This window comes from Amblyomma mixtum, chromosome 1 (assembly GCF_055824585.1).
Source record: "Amblyomma mixtum isolate Tamu chromosome 1, ASM5582458v1, whole genome shotgun sequence".
Taxonomy (NCBI): Eukaryota; Metazoa; Arthropoda; class Arachnida; order Ixodida; family Ixodidae; genus Amblyomma; species Amblyomma mixtum.
In genome coordinates, this window is record NC_143012.1 from 274,319,187 (window position 1) to 274,335,734 (window position 16,548).

Sequence of the window (16,548 nt, forward strand, 5' to 3'; positions counted from 1 at the left end):
ATAAGGTTTAAGGCGACAGACGTGGACGATGTCGGTGGTGGCGCCAGAGGACGATGGCGAGGTTTCAAGGGGAGCAATTTCATAGTTCACGTTGGTAACACGGCGCACGACACGGTAAGGGCCACGGTAGTGCGAAAGGAGCTTCTCGGAGAGACCGACGCTGCGAGAGGGCGTCCAGAGAAGGACGAGTGATCCTGGGGTGAATTCGACGGCCTGGTGACGGCGGTCGTAGGCTGACTTTTGGGAAACTTGAGAGGCTTGGAGCCTACTACGTGCTATTTGGCGCGCCAGCGTGGCCTGGGAGATGGCGTCCCGAGCGTAAGCAGTGGAGGGGGCTGAAGAAGGCGGCATGAGTGTGTCCAAAGGCAAGGTGGGATGCCTACCAAACAAAAGGTAGAAAGGAGAATAGCCTGTTCTGTCATGAAGGGAAGAGTTATATGCAAATGTCACATAAGGCAAGGCTGCGTCCCAATCTCGGTGGTCTGGCGATACGTACATGGCTAACATGTCGGTAAGCGTGCGGTTGAACCTTTCCGTAAGCCCATTGGTTTGTGGGTGGTAAGCTGTCGCGAGCTGGTGCTGCGTGGCACACGAACGAAGGATGTCGTGAACTACTCTGGATAGAAAATAACGACCGCGGTCGGTGAGCAGTTGACGAGGGGCGCCGTGGTGAAGGATGACGTCTTGCAGAAGAAAATCGGCGACATCGGTAGCGCAGCTGGACGGCAAAGCACGCGTGATGGCATACCGAGTCGTATAATCAGTTGCGACAGCGATCCACTTGTTGCCGGAGAGGGACGTCGGAAAAGGGCCAAGAAGGTCGAGGCCAACACGGTGAAAAGGTTCCGGAGGTATGTCGATGGGTTGCAGAAGACCGGCAGGCAAAGTGGAGGGCCTTTTTCGACGTTGACACAGGTCACAAGCGGCCACGTAACGCTTGACGGAACGGTAGAGACCAGGCCAAAAGAAGCGATGCCGCACCCGAGCGTACGTGCGGGACACGCCAAGGTGACCGGCTGTCGGCAGATCGTGCAGTTCTTCAAGGACAGAAGAGCGTAGACGTTGGGGTATCACGAGCAGGAGCGGAGGGCCATCGGAGCGTAGGTTTCGGCGATACAAAATGCCATTCTGGAGCACATAAAGGTTCAGAGACGGAGATCGGTTTGCAGAACGGATGCCATCAAAGATAGGTCGTAAAGATGAGTCATGGCGCTGTTCGTTGGCAATATCGGCAAGATCAGAGATAGCTAAGAGGCAGGACAGGGTCTCAGCGTCCTCTAGGTCAGGTGGTTCCACAAGGTATCGGGATAAACAGTCAGCGTCCTGGTGATGGCGCCCTGACTTGTACACGACGGAGTATGAGTATTCTTGGAGGCGCAATGCCCAGCGACCAAGGCGACCGGTGGGATCTTTTAGGGAAGACAGCCAACAGAGAGCGTGGTGATCAGTGACCACAGCGAATGAACGGCCGAACAGGTAGGGTCTGAATTTAGCTACTGCCCAGACAAGGGCAAGACACTCGCGCTCAGTAATGGTGTAATTTTGCTCTGCGGCTGAAAGTAGGCGGCTGGCATAAGCGATGACTCGATCTTGACCCTGTTGGCGTTGGGCTAGGACGGCGCCGATGCCATATCCGGAGGCGTCGGTGCGAACCTCTGTGGGAGGCGACGGGTCAAAATGTGCTAAGATGGGCGGAGTGGTCAGCAAGTGGACGAGGGATGAAAATGAGTTCTCTTGAGCAGGACCCCAGGTAAAGGGGGGCTCGGTCTTCAGAAGATCGGTGAGGGGACGAGCGATGCCGGCGAAATCTTTGATAAAACGTCGAAAATACGAGCACAAGCCGACAAAGCTGCACACATCTTTCGACGACCTTGGAAAAGGAAAGTCCTTCACAGCTTGAATTTTGATGGGATCTGGGCGTACACCAGAAGCGTCAACGAGGTGTCCGAGAATAGTGAGTTGGCGACGACCGAACTTGCATTTCGATGAGTTCAGCTGAAGTCTGGCGTTACGAAACACTGTCAGAATATTGGAGAGGCGCTCGAGGTGCGTGGCAAAAGTAGGTGAGAAAACCACAACATCGTCTAGGTAACAGAGGCAGGTGGACCATTTAAAGCCACGAAGAAGGGAGTCCATCATTCGTTTGAAGGTAGCCGGGGCGTTACAGAGGCCGAACGGCATGACTTTAAACTGGTATAAGCCATCAGGCGTCACGAAGGCGATCTTCTCGTGGTCCTTTTCATCAACGGCAATTTGCCAGTGCCCCGATCGAAGATCAATTGAAGAGAAATATTTGGCGCCGTGGGGGCAATCTAAGGCATCATCGATCCTTGGGAGTGGATATACGTCTTTTTTTGTGATGCGGTTGAGGTGCCGATAATCAACGCAGAAACGCCAGCTGCCGTCCTTCTTTTTCACCAGGACGACTGGTGAAGCCCAAGGACTTGACGAGGGCTCGATGATGTCTTTTGCGAGCATCTTGTCCACCTCTTGATTTATGACGGTGCGTTCGGCGCTGGACACTTGGTACGGACGTCTGCGGAGAGGAGTGGAATCACCGGTGTTTATGTGATGCGTCACCACAGAGGTCCGAGCCAAAACACGGCTATCAAAGTTGAAGATGTTGCGGAAAGATGATAAGAGGCACCTAAGATCACGAGCTTGCATCGGCGGTAGGTCAGAAGCGATCATGTCGGCGTAGTCGTCCGTTGGGTTCGCTGTTGATGGGGCCGCAGGCAACCGGCATTGCTGAGTGGAAGGTAAGCAGCTGTCCACCACTGATATCACACATTCGGCAGCAGGGCACAGCGTGGCGAGTGAGATGCCTTGCGGTAGCGGTTGGATGGATGAACCAAAGTTCAGGACCGGAAGGTACGCTCGGTTGGCCGACATTGTAAATACAGTGTGTGGAAGCGCAATGCTGCGCGTCAGGGCGACGTCAAGTTCCGCAGTGACTACGTAGTGACCATCAGGTACAGGGGGAACAGATGAGAAAGAAATGTAAGTTGAGGCTTGAGGCGGTAGACGGACAAAGTCGACAGCACAAAGGCGGTGTATAACTGGGGACGGCGACTCAGCAGAAAGAGGAAGGTCAAGCTGAACAACATTAGTGGCGCAGTCAATGAGGGCTGAATGCTCAGACAGGAAATCGAGGCCAAGAATGACTTCATGAGGGCACTGGTCCAGAACAGAGAACAGAACGGATGTATGGCGGCCGGATATAGTCACACGGGCTGTGCATAGTCCAACAACATGAGGCGTTCCGCTGTCGGCAACGCGGAGAACGGCTTTGGGTGCAGGGGTCAGTACTTTTCGGAGGCGGCGTCGTAGGGCTGAACTCATGACGGATACGTGCGCGCCTGTATCGATCAGAGCTCTCACAGGCACTCCATCGACATGAATGGCGAGCAAATTATGGTGTGCGCGAAGGGCTAATCGAGGATTTTGGGACTGGGGCTGTACTGCAGCATCACCTCCAGACACTGCAGCGTCTAGTTTTCCGCTTGCGAGCGTCCGTAGGGGCCAGGAGAGGAGCGACAGCGTTGGGGCGAACGAGACTGTCGACGCAGGGGGGACGGGGAGCGGCTGGAGCGGGGAATCTGGCCGTCGACTGTAGCACTGTGCTGGGCTGGAGGGGGCATGTAGTGGCTGGGCTGTTCGTCGTCGCGGTGGGAGCTGAGAGGACGGTATGTGCTGCGACGGGACCAATAATTTCGACAGTGGCGGGAGATGTGGCCAATGCGGTGGCAATGGAAACAAATGGGCCTGTCGTCGGCTGTCCGCCAGTCGTTAGGGTTTCGGCGACGTGGAGAGAAGTACGAAGGTGGTCCAGGAGCAATCGCAGTGATTTCGGGTGGTGGTGAAGACCGTACAGGGCTGACGGGCTGGAAACCAAGGTTGGCAAGCTCTTGGCGGACGACAGCTTGTACCAGAGAGATGGTAGGCAAGCGGTTGTCGCCATCATGTAGATGCAGGGGGGGCAGGGGACATAGCTTCGAGCTCGCGTCGGATGATGCGGGTCACATTTTCTGGGGGCGCTGGAGTTTCCCGGTGTCGCAGGTCTTCACATGAAGAAGTCGCAGCCGTGTTGGGGAGGCGTGTGTACGGCTGGCTAATACGCCTGCTTTTGGCTTCCTCGAAGCGTCGACATTCCTTAATAATTCCGTCGACTGTAGTGCAGCTCTTGTATACGAGCAAGTTGAAGGCATCGTCGGCGATTCCCTTCAACACGTGGCCGACTTTTTCAGACTCGGGCATGTTGGCGTCAACTTTGTGACAGAGGGCCAGCACATCTTGAATGTACGACACATAGGACTCCGTAGATGTTTGAGCTCGGGAGGCGAGGTCCTTCTTAGCGGCAAGCGTTCGGCCGAGCGGCCGTCCAAACAATTCGCGGAGTTTCTCTTTGCACACGTCCCAGCTCGTTAGATTGTCTTCGTGGGTCTCATACCAGACCCGGGCGGTGTCTTTTAGATAGAATATTACATTTGCGAGCATAAGGGTCGGATCCCAGCGGTTGTAGGTACTCACTCGCTCGTACGTGTTGATCCAGTCGTCGACGTCAGTGTTGTCGGTACCAGAAAATGTCCCAGGGTCACGAGGGGGAGAAAGAACGAGTGATGTCATGGCCGGGGCTGAGGATTGCTGGGAGGCGTCTTGGGTCATGATGAGTGAAGGCAACTGGCGGCCGCTGCGGAGCTCCGTCGTCGGTAGACGTAGGGGAAAGCCGCACCTCCACCAAATATGTTGCGGGAGAGAATATATTTACAAATATTTACAAATAGAAAAGAACAGCTGCGAGCAGCACCGAGAACACAGTCCGAACTTCGTCGTCGTCTTCTACTCTTCCCACGCTCTTGGTCGTCTTCGTCGTCTACCCGCTTCAGTATCAATAAATAGACTGAAACATTATGGCCTCCTCCAAAGCTGTGGCATAGGCTCCAGTATACTTTCTATGCCTGCCCAGTAACACTATGAATAGGCAACATGCAAAGCGATTGGCGCGCCGAGGTGGGTTTGCGAAGTACATTCAGGAGGGGAGGTGGCCACTTGCCGTACATTGCTGTGCTGTTGTCTCATCGCGAATTTATTGTCTTGGCATTTGTGTTGTGATATAAGTAATGTCGATTGCTGATGCACTGATGGAAGCTTTTTTTTTTTATACAAAAAAGGAAGTTTCTTTCTAGTTGGGTAGTCTAACACTCACAAAACTTGCTGCAGCAATGTGAGTCTACTACTTTCCAGTTCGGCCATCAACACAACGGGGGTAGCTTAGTTTGATTATGTTTTACCTTGATATGTTTCTTTTACACCTTTAATGCGATAGTGTTAGGGGCCCGTGTTGCAGAAAAGCCAGCATCGGCATCATTGGCCAAGAGCGAAAACTCCACAATAAGTTCCCAGAAAACCAACCGAGCTTGCAGGTAGAAACCTGCCCACTGGATTGTGAGCAGGCTGGTCACCGCAGCAGGCGGCTATTAATTAAATTAATGATTGGTCACTAAAATTAATGATTGGTGAAATTAATGATTGGCATCGCAGAGCAGTAGTGCATCGCTTATACACTGCACCACCATGCCAGGAGTGGTATGGGGACACCCAGGGATCTATGAATGCAAGGCAGAGAATGAGCAATTCCGCGTATATGGACAGTAACCCATTAACTCCATCTCGTCATACCTTTCAGCCGTAGCTTCCCCCTTCAGTTTTCACTTTTGTGATGTAAAAAAATATTTAAGGCGATCATCATGGTATCATTAATTGTGACACATTCACTCTCACTCGTGTTTAGCTATAGGAAATTGGTTGATCACTGCGTATTGCTGTTAAGGCTTCATTTATGCAGTACAACGTTCTATTTTGTTGCGGTACTTTTCATAGGTGTCAAGTGCAGAGTAAAAATGGGCTGGACGGTCATGGGGTTCAGGGGTCAATGACTGAAACGTAGTGCTCCAAGCGGCACGGTATACGCTTGTGATGTTTTTTCAGAGTGTTTTCACTCGGTATTTTTGGCTGTCTACCAAAGCATTTGCACTTTATCAGGTGCTGAATTTTTCTGAATCCCAAGCGCTCGCATTTTCTTGTTTCATCCATTTAGGGTTGTACTTGCAGTGCAATGTGTCACTGGCACGAGAGGGTTCTGTATGCAGAGGTGGCTGATGCTGTGGCAGTTTTCTGGCAGAACTGTGCACTCCAAAAGAAAACTTTTAGCAGCCTCTGCTGATAGAACAATATAGGAAGGTGAATTTGGAGCAGGGGACAAGCCAGCTGAGTTTCAGTGCCTTGCACTAAAAGCTGCTCTTCCATGTGAAAGTGTGTATTGTTAATGCGGTATGTCATGCTGATGTTGTGTAGCGGGTGGCACAACAGTTCTCATTGGGAAGGTGTGAGACAACATTCATGTTGAAGGTGCTTTAAGTGCTGACTTAGGGCTAATAGAAGACAGTAAAATAAAGATGAATGAAAGAACAGTGAATTTGACTACCGAGGTGGTGAATTAGTTGTTTTGAAGCAAATTAAACAAGGAGATCGGCACACCACATTGTAGCTAGCTATTTTAGGCTTGTCGGTGGGGAGCACCTGGAGCGTATATAGATTGGGTTCTCCCTGATGGCTGCTTCTTACACATGCTCAGTTTTCACAAGGGTGCACCTTTTCTGCTGCACTCCACAGCAGAAGAAATTGGCGGGGACCGGAGAAAAATGAAAAATCACAGCCGCAAGTGCGCTATCCTTGTAGTAACAGATGAACAGCGGCAACTGCCCTCCCAAGCTTACTTTCTAAAGCGATTGTTAGGTGGCTTTCAATGGCACCCCTATAGGTGGTGCACAAGGTGCACAGTGGGTGCCACTTCTTTCTAGTGTTTGCTGCCAAGTGATGCCAAGATGTGCAGCACATGGTGGTGGCAGTAGTATTCTCTTATTTACTTTCTGTTTGACATGCTTTTTTTGCTCTGCTGAATCAGAAGTGAAATTTGGGCTGCATAGGGGTGTGAACAAGATCTATGGCACAGGCTGTGTTTGAAGAAAAAAGGTATTGGAATTGCACTGAGGAGAAGTGTTGTTTTGTTTCTTTTTGCACCCATAAAAGCTCCTCATCTGCCCATGAAAAAATATTGTGACACTTTAAAGAGTTGTGACATGGTGGTGAACATTTTTGAAGTTTGAAGTTTGAATTTGAAGTTTGAGCTTCTGAATGTGCTATCCACTATTTATTTCAAAATCTGAAAGTGAAATTGAGAGTCTGGACACCCTCCAACCATCAGTGACTGCCATATTGCTTTGTGAGTTGTCGCAAACCAATGGCCACTGCTGAATCATCTGCAGTACTGGCTATTAACTGCCAACGAACTGCATGAGTAGTGCACACTTTCACATGGAAGCATGGGCTTGGGCACAAGCCGTCGCAGCAGTTGATGACTACTCAGATGGCTTGTCAGAATAACTCGCAAGTTGCTGTGAAAGAAGTGTTGCTTTGCTTCACATTAACCTTTAACACAATAGCTGGAATCTACAGCTACAGCAACCCTCCTGAAGCACAGTGAAGGTCGCATGGTGCAACACTTTTGTAATACGCATGCAAATCTTCTCCCTAGATCAGAACAAGGCATGTGGTTACTGACTTATTGATTGGCTTGCACAGAGCTGCTGTAGTGGCTCAGTGGCTTCATGCATAGTGCAATAAATGCTCTATTTGCTAATATTCTCTTGCTGAAAGACCTTTCTGTTCTTTGTCATCATGTAACACATATTTGAACACACCTAGAATGCTCACATATCTTTCTTAGCGTCATTTTTTATGACAAACTTCTTATAACACGGATAAATTTTCTGGTTTCTTCAAGTTCGCCTTAACATTTAAACGAAGTTTGCTGTATTGCGAAATTGTAATCTGACATATGGAAAATGTGGTGCTGTAAGCAGTTTGCGTACAAGAAATTGGGTGTTGTGGCCCCTTTAAGCTATGCAGTGCCGGCGCATTGATTGCCTTTTGCAACTATAGTTTGGGCACCTTCTGTGAAAATTGTTTGGATCAGAAGTGGACAGCATGAGACAGGTAAAACAAGGAGAAAACAGAGAAGAGAGACAGCACAAAATTTGTCATACCTGTCATGCTTGTCAAAGTTGTCATGTCTGTCTTTTTCTTCAGGGTATTCAATGCTATTTGTGAGCATCAGGAACTTCGTGGTTACGTTGTTCAGCAAGGTGGTGCGAAGGTGAGATATACAAAGTGATGTTTTTTCGGTGGGTTTATCTGTGGCTTATATGGCGTGAAAGGTGAAAATTTCAGCACATTTACCGTGTTTTAAGCCTTACCAATAGGACTCTGAAATTTGGGCTACCATAATATTCCGAGCAAGAGCTTCCCTCACAAGTTGAAACTACTGGCTAATTGAGGGGGGGGGGGGGGGGCTATCCCGAATGGCACCAGAATTCAAGATGGCGATGACAAAATTTTCCCGCCAGAAAAACAGTGCGCAGTGCAGATGGATTTAAAATTTTTATTTATCTCTAGGAACATGAACTTTATTGGGCCAAAGATTTGCTGCTTACCGTTCGTCCAAGTTTGGCTTTCCCCTACTTTTGCTGAGGCAAATTGTCAAAATTGTTGTCCCATTCCTGTATCTGTTTCCGGTCGAACTTGAAGTTTCGAGATGCCTGGTGCACGTTTTCTCGTTTTCTCGATGCCACTAGATGGCATTGATTTTCTTTGCCACTTGTAGGTATTTAGAAGAAATTCAAGGGGCTAGATGGCGCATAGTACTTGAGACAGGAAACAATAATGCCTACAAAGATAAACACAATAGAAGAATGACGCAGGACAAGTGCTTATCCTGCGTCATTCTTCCGTTGTGTTAGTCTTGGTAGGCGCTGTTGTTTCCTGTCTAAAGTGCTGTGTAGTATGCACAGCCGACCTGACACTGCGAAAACAAAATGACAAATGGCGTATCGTGACTGGGCTGATCGGGCTGCAAAGCAGAATTGGACTAGATTGGATTCGTGGACTGGATGTGGCAGGCTAGTTTTGCATGGATGTGGTGCGTGATAAGGGCGCGGGGAGGTGAGTGGGGGGCTTTCCTGTAATGTCGTGGAAATGCGAAATTAGCAGTGAAGTTCGAGGGGGGGGGATCTTGCACAGAAAAGGGTGCTTGCTTGGAATTTTACAGTAATCTCTCCACCTCTTCTGAAGCTCTTGTGAGTGCTAGTAATTGAAATGTGGTGTTGTAAATATCATTGTCATATAACTGGCTTAAAATGTTTGGCAGTGGATATGACGAGTGCAAAAATTTGCTTCATCATATAGCTGGGCTGGCTGCATAATGAATTGTGTGGCAGATTTTCTTGCTAAGCATGCTACATTTTGCACAGGCCCTGCTCAAGCTCGCTCTGGACAACACAGCAAACGGGAAAGCGATAGCGGCACAAGCCCTGGCAAGGCTTGGGATCACCATCAATCCTGAAGTTGCGTTTCCTGGACAAAGGGTGAGCAAGCAGATGCTTTGTGGCTTTGATGCTGCAGGTTTGCCGTATTATTGAGGGTCGGCACAAGAATGAAAACTGCACTCTTGTCTTGATGTTAACAACAGGATTGATCTGCTTTCAATGTATGATTTACTACTTGAACCAGCAGAGCGTCATTTAAAAAGGAAACAGTTTTGCATGGTGATTATTGTTGAAATTGACTGCTACGGCACATTTTGTGCTGCTTTTGTATTGCCATTATTCTGCTTTTCTCTTTTACCGAATCTCATGATGAATGTTATCATAGGCCCCGCCGTGGTGGCTCAGTGGTTACGGCGCTCGGCTGCTGACCCGAAAGACGCAGGTTTGATCCCGGCCACGGCGGACGAATTTCGATGAAGGCGAAATTCTAGAGGCCCGTGTACTGTGCGATGTCAGTGCATGTTAAAGAACTCCAGGTGGTCGAAATTTCCGGAGCCCTTCACTGCGGCGTCCTTCATAGCCTGAGTTGCTTTGGGACGTTAAACCCCAATAAACCAATAAACAAAACGAATGTTGTCACAGTAGATATTAGGTTTGGTTTATGGGGTTTAACATCCCAAAGCCACTCAGGCTATGAGGGACAGCGCAGTGGAGGGCTCCGGATAATTTTGACCACCTGGGGTTCTTTATTGTGCACTGACATGGCACAGTACATGGGCCTCCAGCATTTCGCCTCTATCAAACGCGACCGCTGTGGCTGGTATCGAACCTGCATCTTTCAGGTCAGCAGTTGACCAGCATAACCGCTGCTCCACTGCAGCAGCTCGCAGATATTAGCAGAAGCACTGAAGACAGTGTTTCCAGTGTCAATTTTTAGCTTTCAGTGTCTCCGCAATACTTCCTTACGTGTTTCATACCTTGTGTTGCTTTTCTAATTGTCTGTAACGAACCAGCAACTATACTCGTATACAATCCAAGTCTGCAGTGAAGCTCCACCCACATTTAGGACCGCCTCACAGGATTCCACTGTGACAAAAAAGTGATGCGTTGTTAAAGCTTTTTATTCTTACATTAACAACAAGGTAACTACTAGCAAAAATTGTAAGCTCAAGAATGTTGATTCCGTGAGCTTGTTTTTGATATAGTAAAACATTTCAAATTTATTTAGTTTACTCTTGTGATAGCAACATAATATAGGCCACCGTGGACCATGGTGCACCGTTACCAACTGCTGTTTTTTTTAAAGTTGTATCCCACAATAGTCCAATACTCAGAAACCTGTTCAGAAGAATTTTCAAGGTGTCCTCACCTGTTATTTTCCTCATAGCGTATTCTTTGGCCATGTCAACATCGTCATTTCTGAAGGTGATGTTTTTGGCATTGTACACAGGGGCTGCTTTATTCTTGCGTTTACTTTCTGCATGTAAACACCCGACTATATCTAATTCTCACACCAGGACGTTGGTAATATTGCTGTCGTGCACAGGCTTGCAGTAGGTATCAAACAGGTTCATTAACTAGGTGTCGGCATCATCATGTAGTGTGTCTTCTCCCTCATGTGATGCTGTATAGTACTCTACTTACACTGTCTGCTCCTCTTAGCATTTGTCAGTTCCCAATAGGTCAGTCAGTAAAACAGTGGTCTGGGAAGTGAGATCTGACAGACTTGGCTCAGAAGCGAAATTTTTTTTGTCAATTTAGTTGCATCTGATGATAGACTGCTTTCACAGTGGTGTTTGTTTAAGAGTTTGGTGCTGTCTCAAAATTGCCACAATTAACATGTGTCTCATGCCTGAAAAGTACAAACTACCAACTTAAGCTGCTTTTTATTTTGAGTATTTAAATAGTTGATGGCAAATAACTGGATCTAATTTCATTTGCATTCTCAGTGGTCAAGGTTGCATGTGCAACTGGCATCTGCAGTGAACGGAGCGCAGTTCTGAGAGTGCTTTGAAGTAAGGCCTTGCTGAATTTATAAGGCATACTGCGCCTTGAAAAGCATTTCAGTTCCCCATGTATGTGCAAACATACTATAAAGGCCTCCAAATTTCGATACCCTGGACATGAACGAAATTAGATTACATCGTGGAAGCTTATGTGTCATTAACTTCTGATGCGACTGGTTTCCAACCCACAGAGCTTGCTACTGAGCCGTGTGTTGGGAACCTATAGCACCCCTGAAACCGCAGAGTTCTGTAGGGGCATGGGCAAGGTATCTTCTCATCCTCCAGGGATTTGAGCCCTGTTACATGGCTTGACAGCATATTTTGTGGGCTGGACCTTTGACAAAGATAAAGATGAAACTTTTCTCCTCAGGTTAGCTTTGCACAGTGGCAGTGGTATCTAAATTTTCATGTGTCATGCTTGCTTTACAGGCTGTGGAAGTGATCCGGCCTCTGATGTCCTTGCTGCACCCAGATTGCTCAGCTTTGCAGAATTTTGAATCCCTGATGGCACTCACAAACCTTGCAACGGTCAGTGAGAGTGTCAGGTGAGCCCACATTAACATATTGTCTGATTAGTATCTCGTGACTGGTTGCAGAAAAGAAACCGGCGCTCTTTTGCTGGCATTTGGCGACAGCTGCGCTCCTATCCACTGTATCTTGCATCCAAACTGCCAGGTTGCTGTCTGAGTTTGCGTACTTGTGCTTGATTGCGTGGCAGTGTAGTAACTGCCACATTATTTCGTGGTGATGGGCTAAGGTGGTGGGCTGTGGAAATCAGTTCCTGTTTTTAAACTTGACACTCAAAGGGAAGCGTTGTATGCGATAGCATAGAAACCTCCTTGAAGCAAAAAATTTGAGGGGGGACATTAAAACTCGTTAAGTGTATGACATGATAGCATGAATGGGTTACTGACCATATGTGTGAAATCGGTCACCCTTGACTTTACAGTCGTAGATCCCTGGGAGTCCTCATACCCCTCCTGGCTCAGTGGTGCAGCGGTTAAGCGATGCGCCACTGCCCTTCTATAGCAGGTGCTGCCAACAGTGGGGCTTGCGTGACCCAATTTGCTCTTCCCGAGCAACCTCTCGTGACCAGTCATTTATTTAGCTGCCACCTGCCACGGTGGTCAGTTTGCTCACAATGTGGTGGGCAGGTTGTGATGACGCCACAAGGTCACGTGACCTAAGTGGTCCACCTAGGTTGCTTCTCCAGAGATTTTTTGCTCACAACGTCACCGCCATCAGATTTTTTGCTGACCGGGAGCCTTAACACTGCTGCGTTAAAAAGCCGGTGGCGACTTTTTGGCATTGTCCAGAAAAGTCCTGATTGGCTGGCAGGCAGTGACATCACCTGCCAGCCATGGCAGGTGGTGTACGGCAACAGCTCGGGAAGAGCAGCCTAGGTCTCACCTAGGTCTCGCAAGCTCCACCAGTCACTTTTCGCAAAGGCATAAACACCTTCGAATGGTATCGCATTGCTTGCATATAATGGAATTTGGTTTATTGGGGTTTAACGTCCCAAAGCAACTTAGGCTATGAGAGACGCCGTTGTGAAGGGCTCCGGAAATTTCGACCACCTGGGGTTCTTTAATGTGCACTGACATCGCACCACACACGGGCCTCTAGAATTTCGCCTTCATCGAAATTCAGCCGCCGCGGCCGGGATCGAACCTGCGTCTTTCGGGTCAGCAGCCGAGCGCCGTAACCACTGAGCCACCGCGGCGGGGCATATAATGGAATTATAGGTGCCCCTGTGTTGGGTCGCCCTAAAATGATTTCCTGTCTAGGCTGTGTGATCAATTAAATAATCTATTAAGCTGAAGATAAACCATTTTGGTCGGTTTTGGATGCAGACTTCGCTTTTATGTAATGGGCCTCAGTATTCTGAATGGTTGTAGCAGCTAGTGTTCATGTATGCATATTGCATGACAGATTTCTCGGCAAACATTTTTTTCCTTCCTGGAAGCACTGCCACAAAAGCACGTTACTGCTTGTGGTTGGGTTGAAAATGCTTTTCAATGCTCCTATGCATTTACTGTCTAAATTAGAAAGTGTTCACAAAAAGCAGTTGAGAAAGTGTACTGATTGGCTGAGTGCTGTGAGGAGGAAAAGGGGGCTATGAGGAGGTGCATGCATTCCTCCAGTGGTCTCATCAAGCAACCTTGACTATGGCTACAATTTTTTTTTTTTTTGCAAGGCCTGATTAACCGAATGCTTAGAATCCAGCCTTAGTGTTTTAATATGGCCATAACAAACAACTGCATTGAAGTGCTACTATGTCAAACGACGCAAAGCTGCCAACTTCTGCCGTGACATGTATGAGGTGGCTGCTTGTGACCCTGCGCCCATGATCTGATCCCAAAGGGCCCGCATGATCAAGGATGGAGGCATCACCACAATAGAGAACTACTGCTACGAGGACCACGTCATGCTGAAGCGTGCCGGCGTCCAGTGCATCCTAAATTTGATGCAAAGCGAAGAGGCAAGCCATCCATCATGTTGAACTCACTGCTTGTTGTGTATAGTGCATGTTATTACTTCAAAGTCATTTAATTCAAACTTCCGTTCTATTTTGAACTGACTCTTAGGTCCCGTCAACATTGAAGTGTATCAAAAAGGCTTCCTTCAGTTTGAGCTCTGCATAATTGGAACAAATTTTTGATGCCCTTTGAGTTCAAACTGTCGTGAGTCGATTGTATTGCATAAGCGTAGCATGATGAGACATGAATACATTGCAGCAATGTTGGTTGGATGACAGTTTATATGAGGTGTCTCAGTTAGTTTAGCCAAAAGTTAAAAATATACCGTTGAAAGATAGGTGGAGGCAACTTCAACCTTGTTGTTGACCATTGGGTGCAGTTACACTATTTTTGTATTGTGTTCAGTTGAATAATTAAACAAATTGAAAAATAATGGGTGAGCACGCTTCAAACGAAAGCACCAGAATAACTATCAAACATGATCATGCAGAATTTTAATTTCAAGCTTTGTAAAACATGTATTTCACTATGGTAGGTGAAGCTGTCGCTCATTTTCCATCCCATAAGTAAGTGTTTCGTTCAATTTCAATACTGTTTTGAACCGTTAGACCAATATAAACGCATTCACTAAAGTTTATGCACGCAGGAATCCACGAGAAGAAAAAATTACAGCCGATATAGCTTACTTGGCCAAATGCGAAGTATGTGCGCTAGCATGTCGCGTTTTGTTTCGCTTTTGGTTCGAGGCTAAGTTTTCAAGGTCTAGCTTCAGGCAGAGTTTGTCGAAATCAGTTATTTAATGGTAGCACTATAAAATTTTGGGACGCACCTTAAGAGAACATTGCAATTGCGGTGTGTTCTGGATTCATTGTGCATGGATGGAAGTTGGTGAAGACAACAGCATGCAATGCACAGCGTGAGAGAGTGGCAGTTAAAAATGTGGGGTGATCGATTGCGGTGATAGCATAGTGCTCCTGTGCAGAGTGGCCAGGAAAGCTTTCGGGGAAAGGGTTCAGAACACAGTTGCAGCCATGTTTATTTTATTTCTGCAGGTCTGGCTGGCTGTAGAGAAACAGGCAACGGGTTTTTTTGCGATTGGAAGCCTTAGTGCTCGTGCACTAAAAAAATGACTTTTAAGCTATTGCGTTTCTGGCGAAAATTTCAGTGTCAAAATGCAGAGCTTGCCAATAAATTGGCTGTGGCTTAGCTCATCTAGACCAGGATATACCTAGCGAAAGCAGTTTCGTCTCGTGACATTTCGGTAGCGCCAAGCCATTGTTGTCGTTCAGCACTTTGGCGGTGTCTCTTTGCGAGACGTTTCTCCTGTTCTTCGGGCGTCCTGGCCTCCCACGTAGCCTTTTTTGCCTCGTTTTCACCTGGTGTGGAAGCTGTGCATGGTCCGCCACCTGCGCCATCTGCTGGGCCAGTGCCGTACATTGCGAGAGGGGTTTTCAGTGGGTGTCGCATGATGGTGCTTCTACTACACGCCAAGCAAGGAGGAAATTTACCGGAAACGGAGGAAATTTGGTACTCGCTTGATTGCGGCATCTGTAATTAACATGCTCATAATTACTCATATAGGCCTTAATACATATCTGGAAGATATGTTTTTAAGAACTGTGCATTCACTGGACGCGCCTTTATTTATTCAGCTTCAAATGTCAAAGTGTCGTGGCAGCGTGGCAGCGTGGCAGCGTCCCTGTCTCGCACGCCGGCAGCCTGGGTTCGATTCCCACCTAGGCCCCAATTTTCTTTTGTTATGATTGACAGTCCGAGTGGCACCATGGTTGCCATGGTACTGGTTGCCATGGTAACGGCGCATGCGCAGTAGTGTCCTGTACCAAGCACTGCGAAATGTGCTTCTGCCAGCCTAGTGTAACTCTCGCTACAAAAACGTCTGCTTCATCAGTTTTCATTATAGTGTATGCAGTAGATGAGTTTTTTTCTCGTTGAAAAGCAAGCACATAAAATATGAGAAAATGGCAGGGTTTTAACATAGTTAAACCGAGCAGACATTTGAAAGCATATGTTTAGCCTGATTGGCTCATGGTTTTGGTTTGCTGGGTCGTCGGCACATCAGGCAATGATATTAGACTCAGCTTAAGATGACCTTATCAGTTTGCACCTCAGATGGAAGTTGATGAAGGCGACGATGTGCAATGTACAGGGTGGTCCACTCTAAGTGCGAACACGGCTCCGCGTGGCCGCGCTCCGCGGAGCGCCAGCGGATCCGGCGCGTTCGCGCATCGAAGCAAAGCCGCGCAGGCGCACAGGGGCCCGGGGGAGGAGCTTCGTGTCGTCTGCTACAGCGCTGGCGCGGACCTCGCTTGCATTGCTGGTAGCAGACGACACGAAGCTCCTCCCCCGGGCCCCTGTGCGCCTGCGCGGCTTTGCTGCGATGTGCGAACGCGCCGGATCTGCTGGCGCTCCGCGGAGCGCGGCCACGCGGAGCCGTGTTCGCACTTAGAGTGGACCACCCTGTACAGCGCGAGAGTGTGTTGCAATTTTACAGGAGGTGTGACAGGTCATGCATGGTCACACGGTCAAATGCATGGTCACACGGGATTTTATCATATTTTGCGCACTTTCCTTTCAATGCAGAAAAAAAAAAGTAATCTAGAGCACCCATAAAAATTAAAACTGACTATTAACTGTTTTTTAGCATGGAAAATTTTGTCG

General features: G+C 48.1%; 1 protein-coding gene across 1 annotated transcript in view; it reads left to right on the forward strand.

Annotated features, from left to right (window-relative positions):
* The window catches only part of unc-45 (unc-45 myosin chaperone), a 33,394-nt gene that overhangs the window by 12,634 nt on the left and 4,212 nt on the right, over positions 1-16,548 (forward strand). Inside the window, exons 15-18 of the mRNA XM_089566031.1 lie at positions 8,149-8,215; positions 9,369-9,482; positions 11,819-11,934; positions 13,754-13,871. Of these exons, the coding sequence (XP_089422157.1) occupies positions 8,149-8,215; positions 9,369-9,482; positions 11,819-11,934; positions 13,754-13,871 (415 nt within the window). The remainder of the gene's footprint in view (positions 1-8,148; positions 8,216-9,368; positions 9,483-11,818; positions 11,935-13,753; positions 13,872-16,548) is intronic.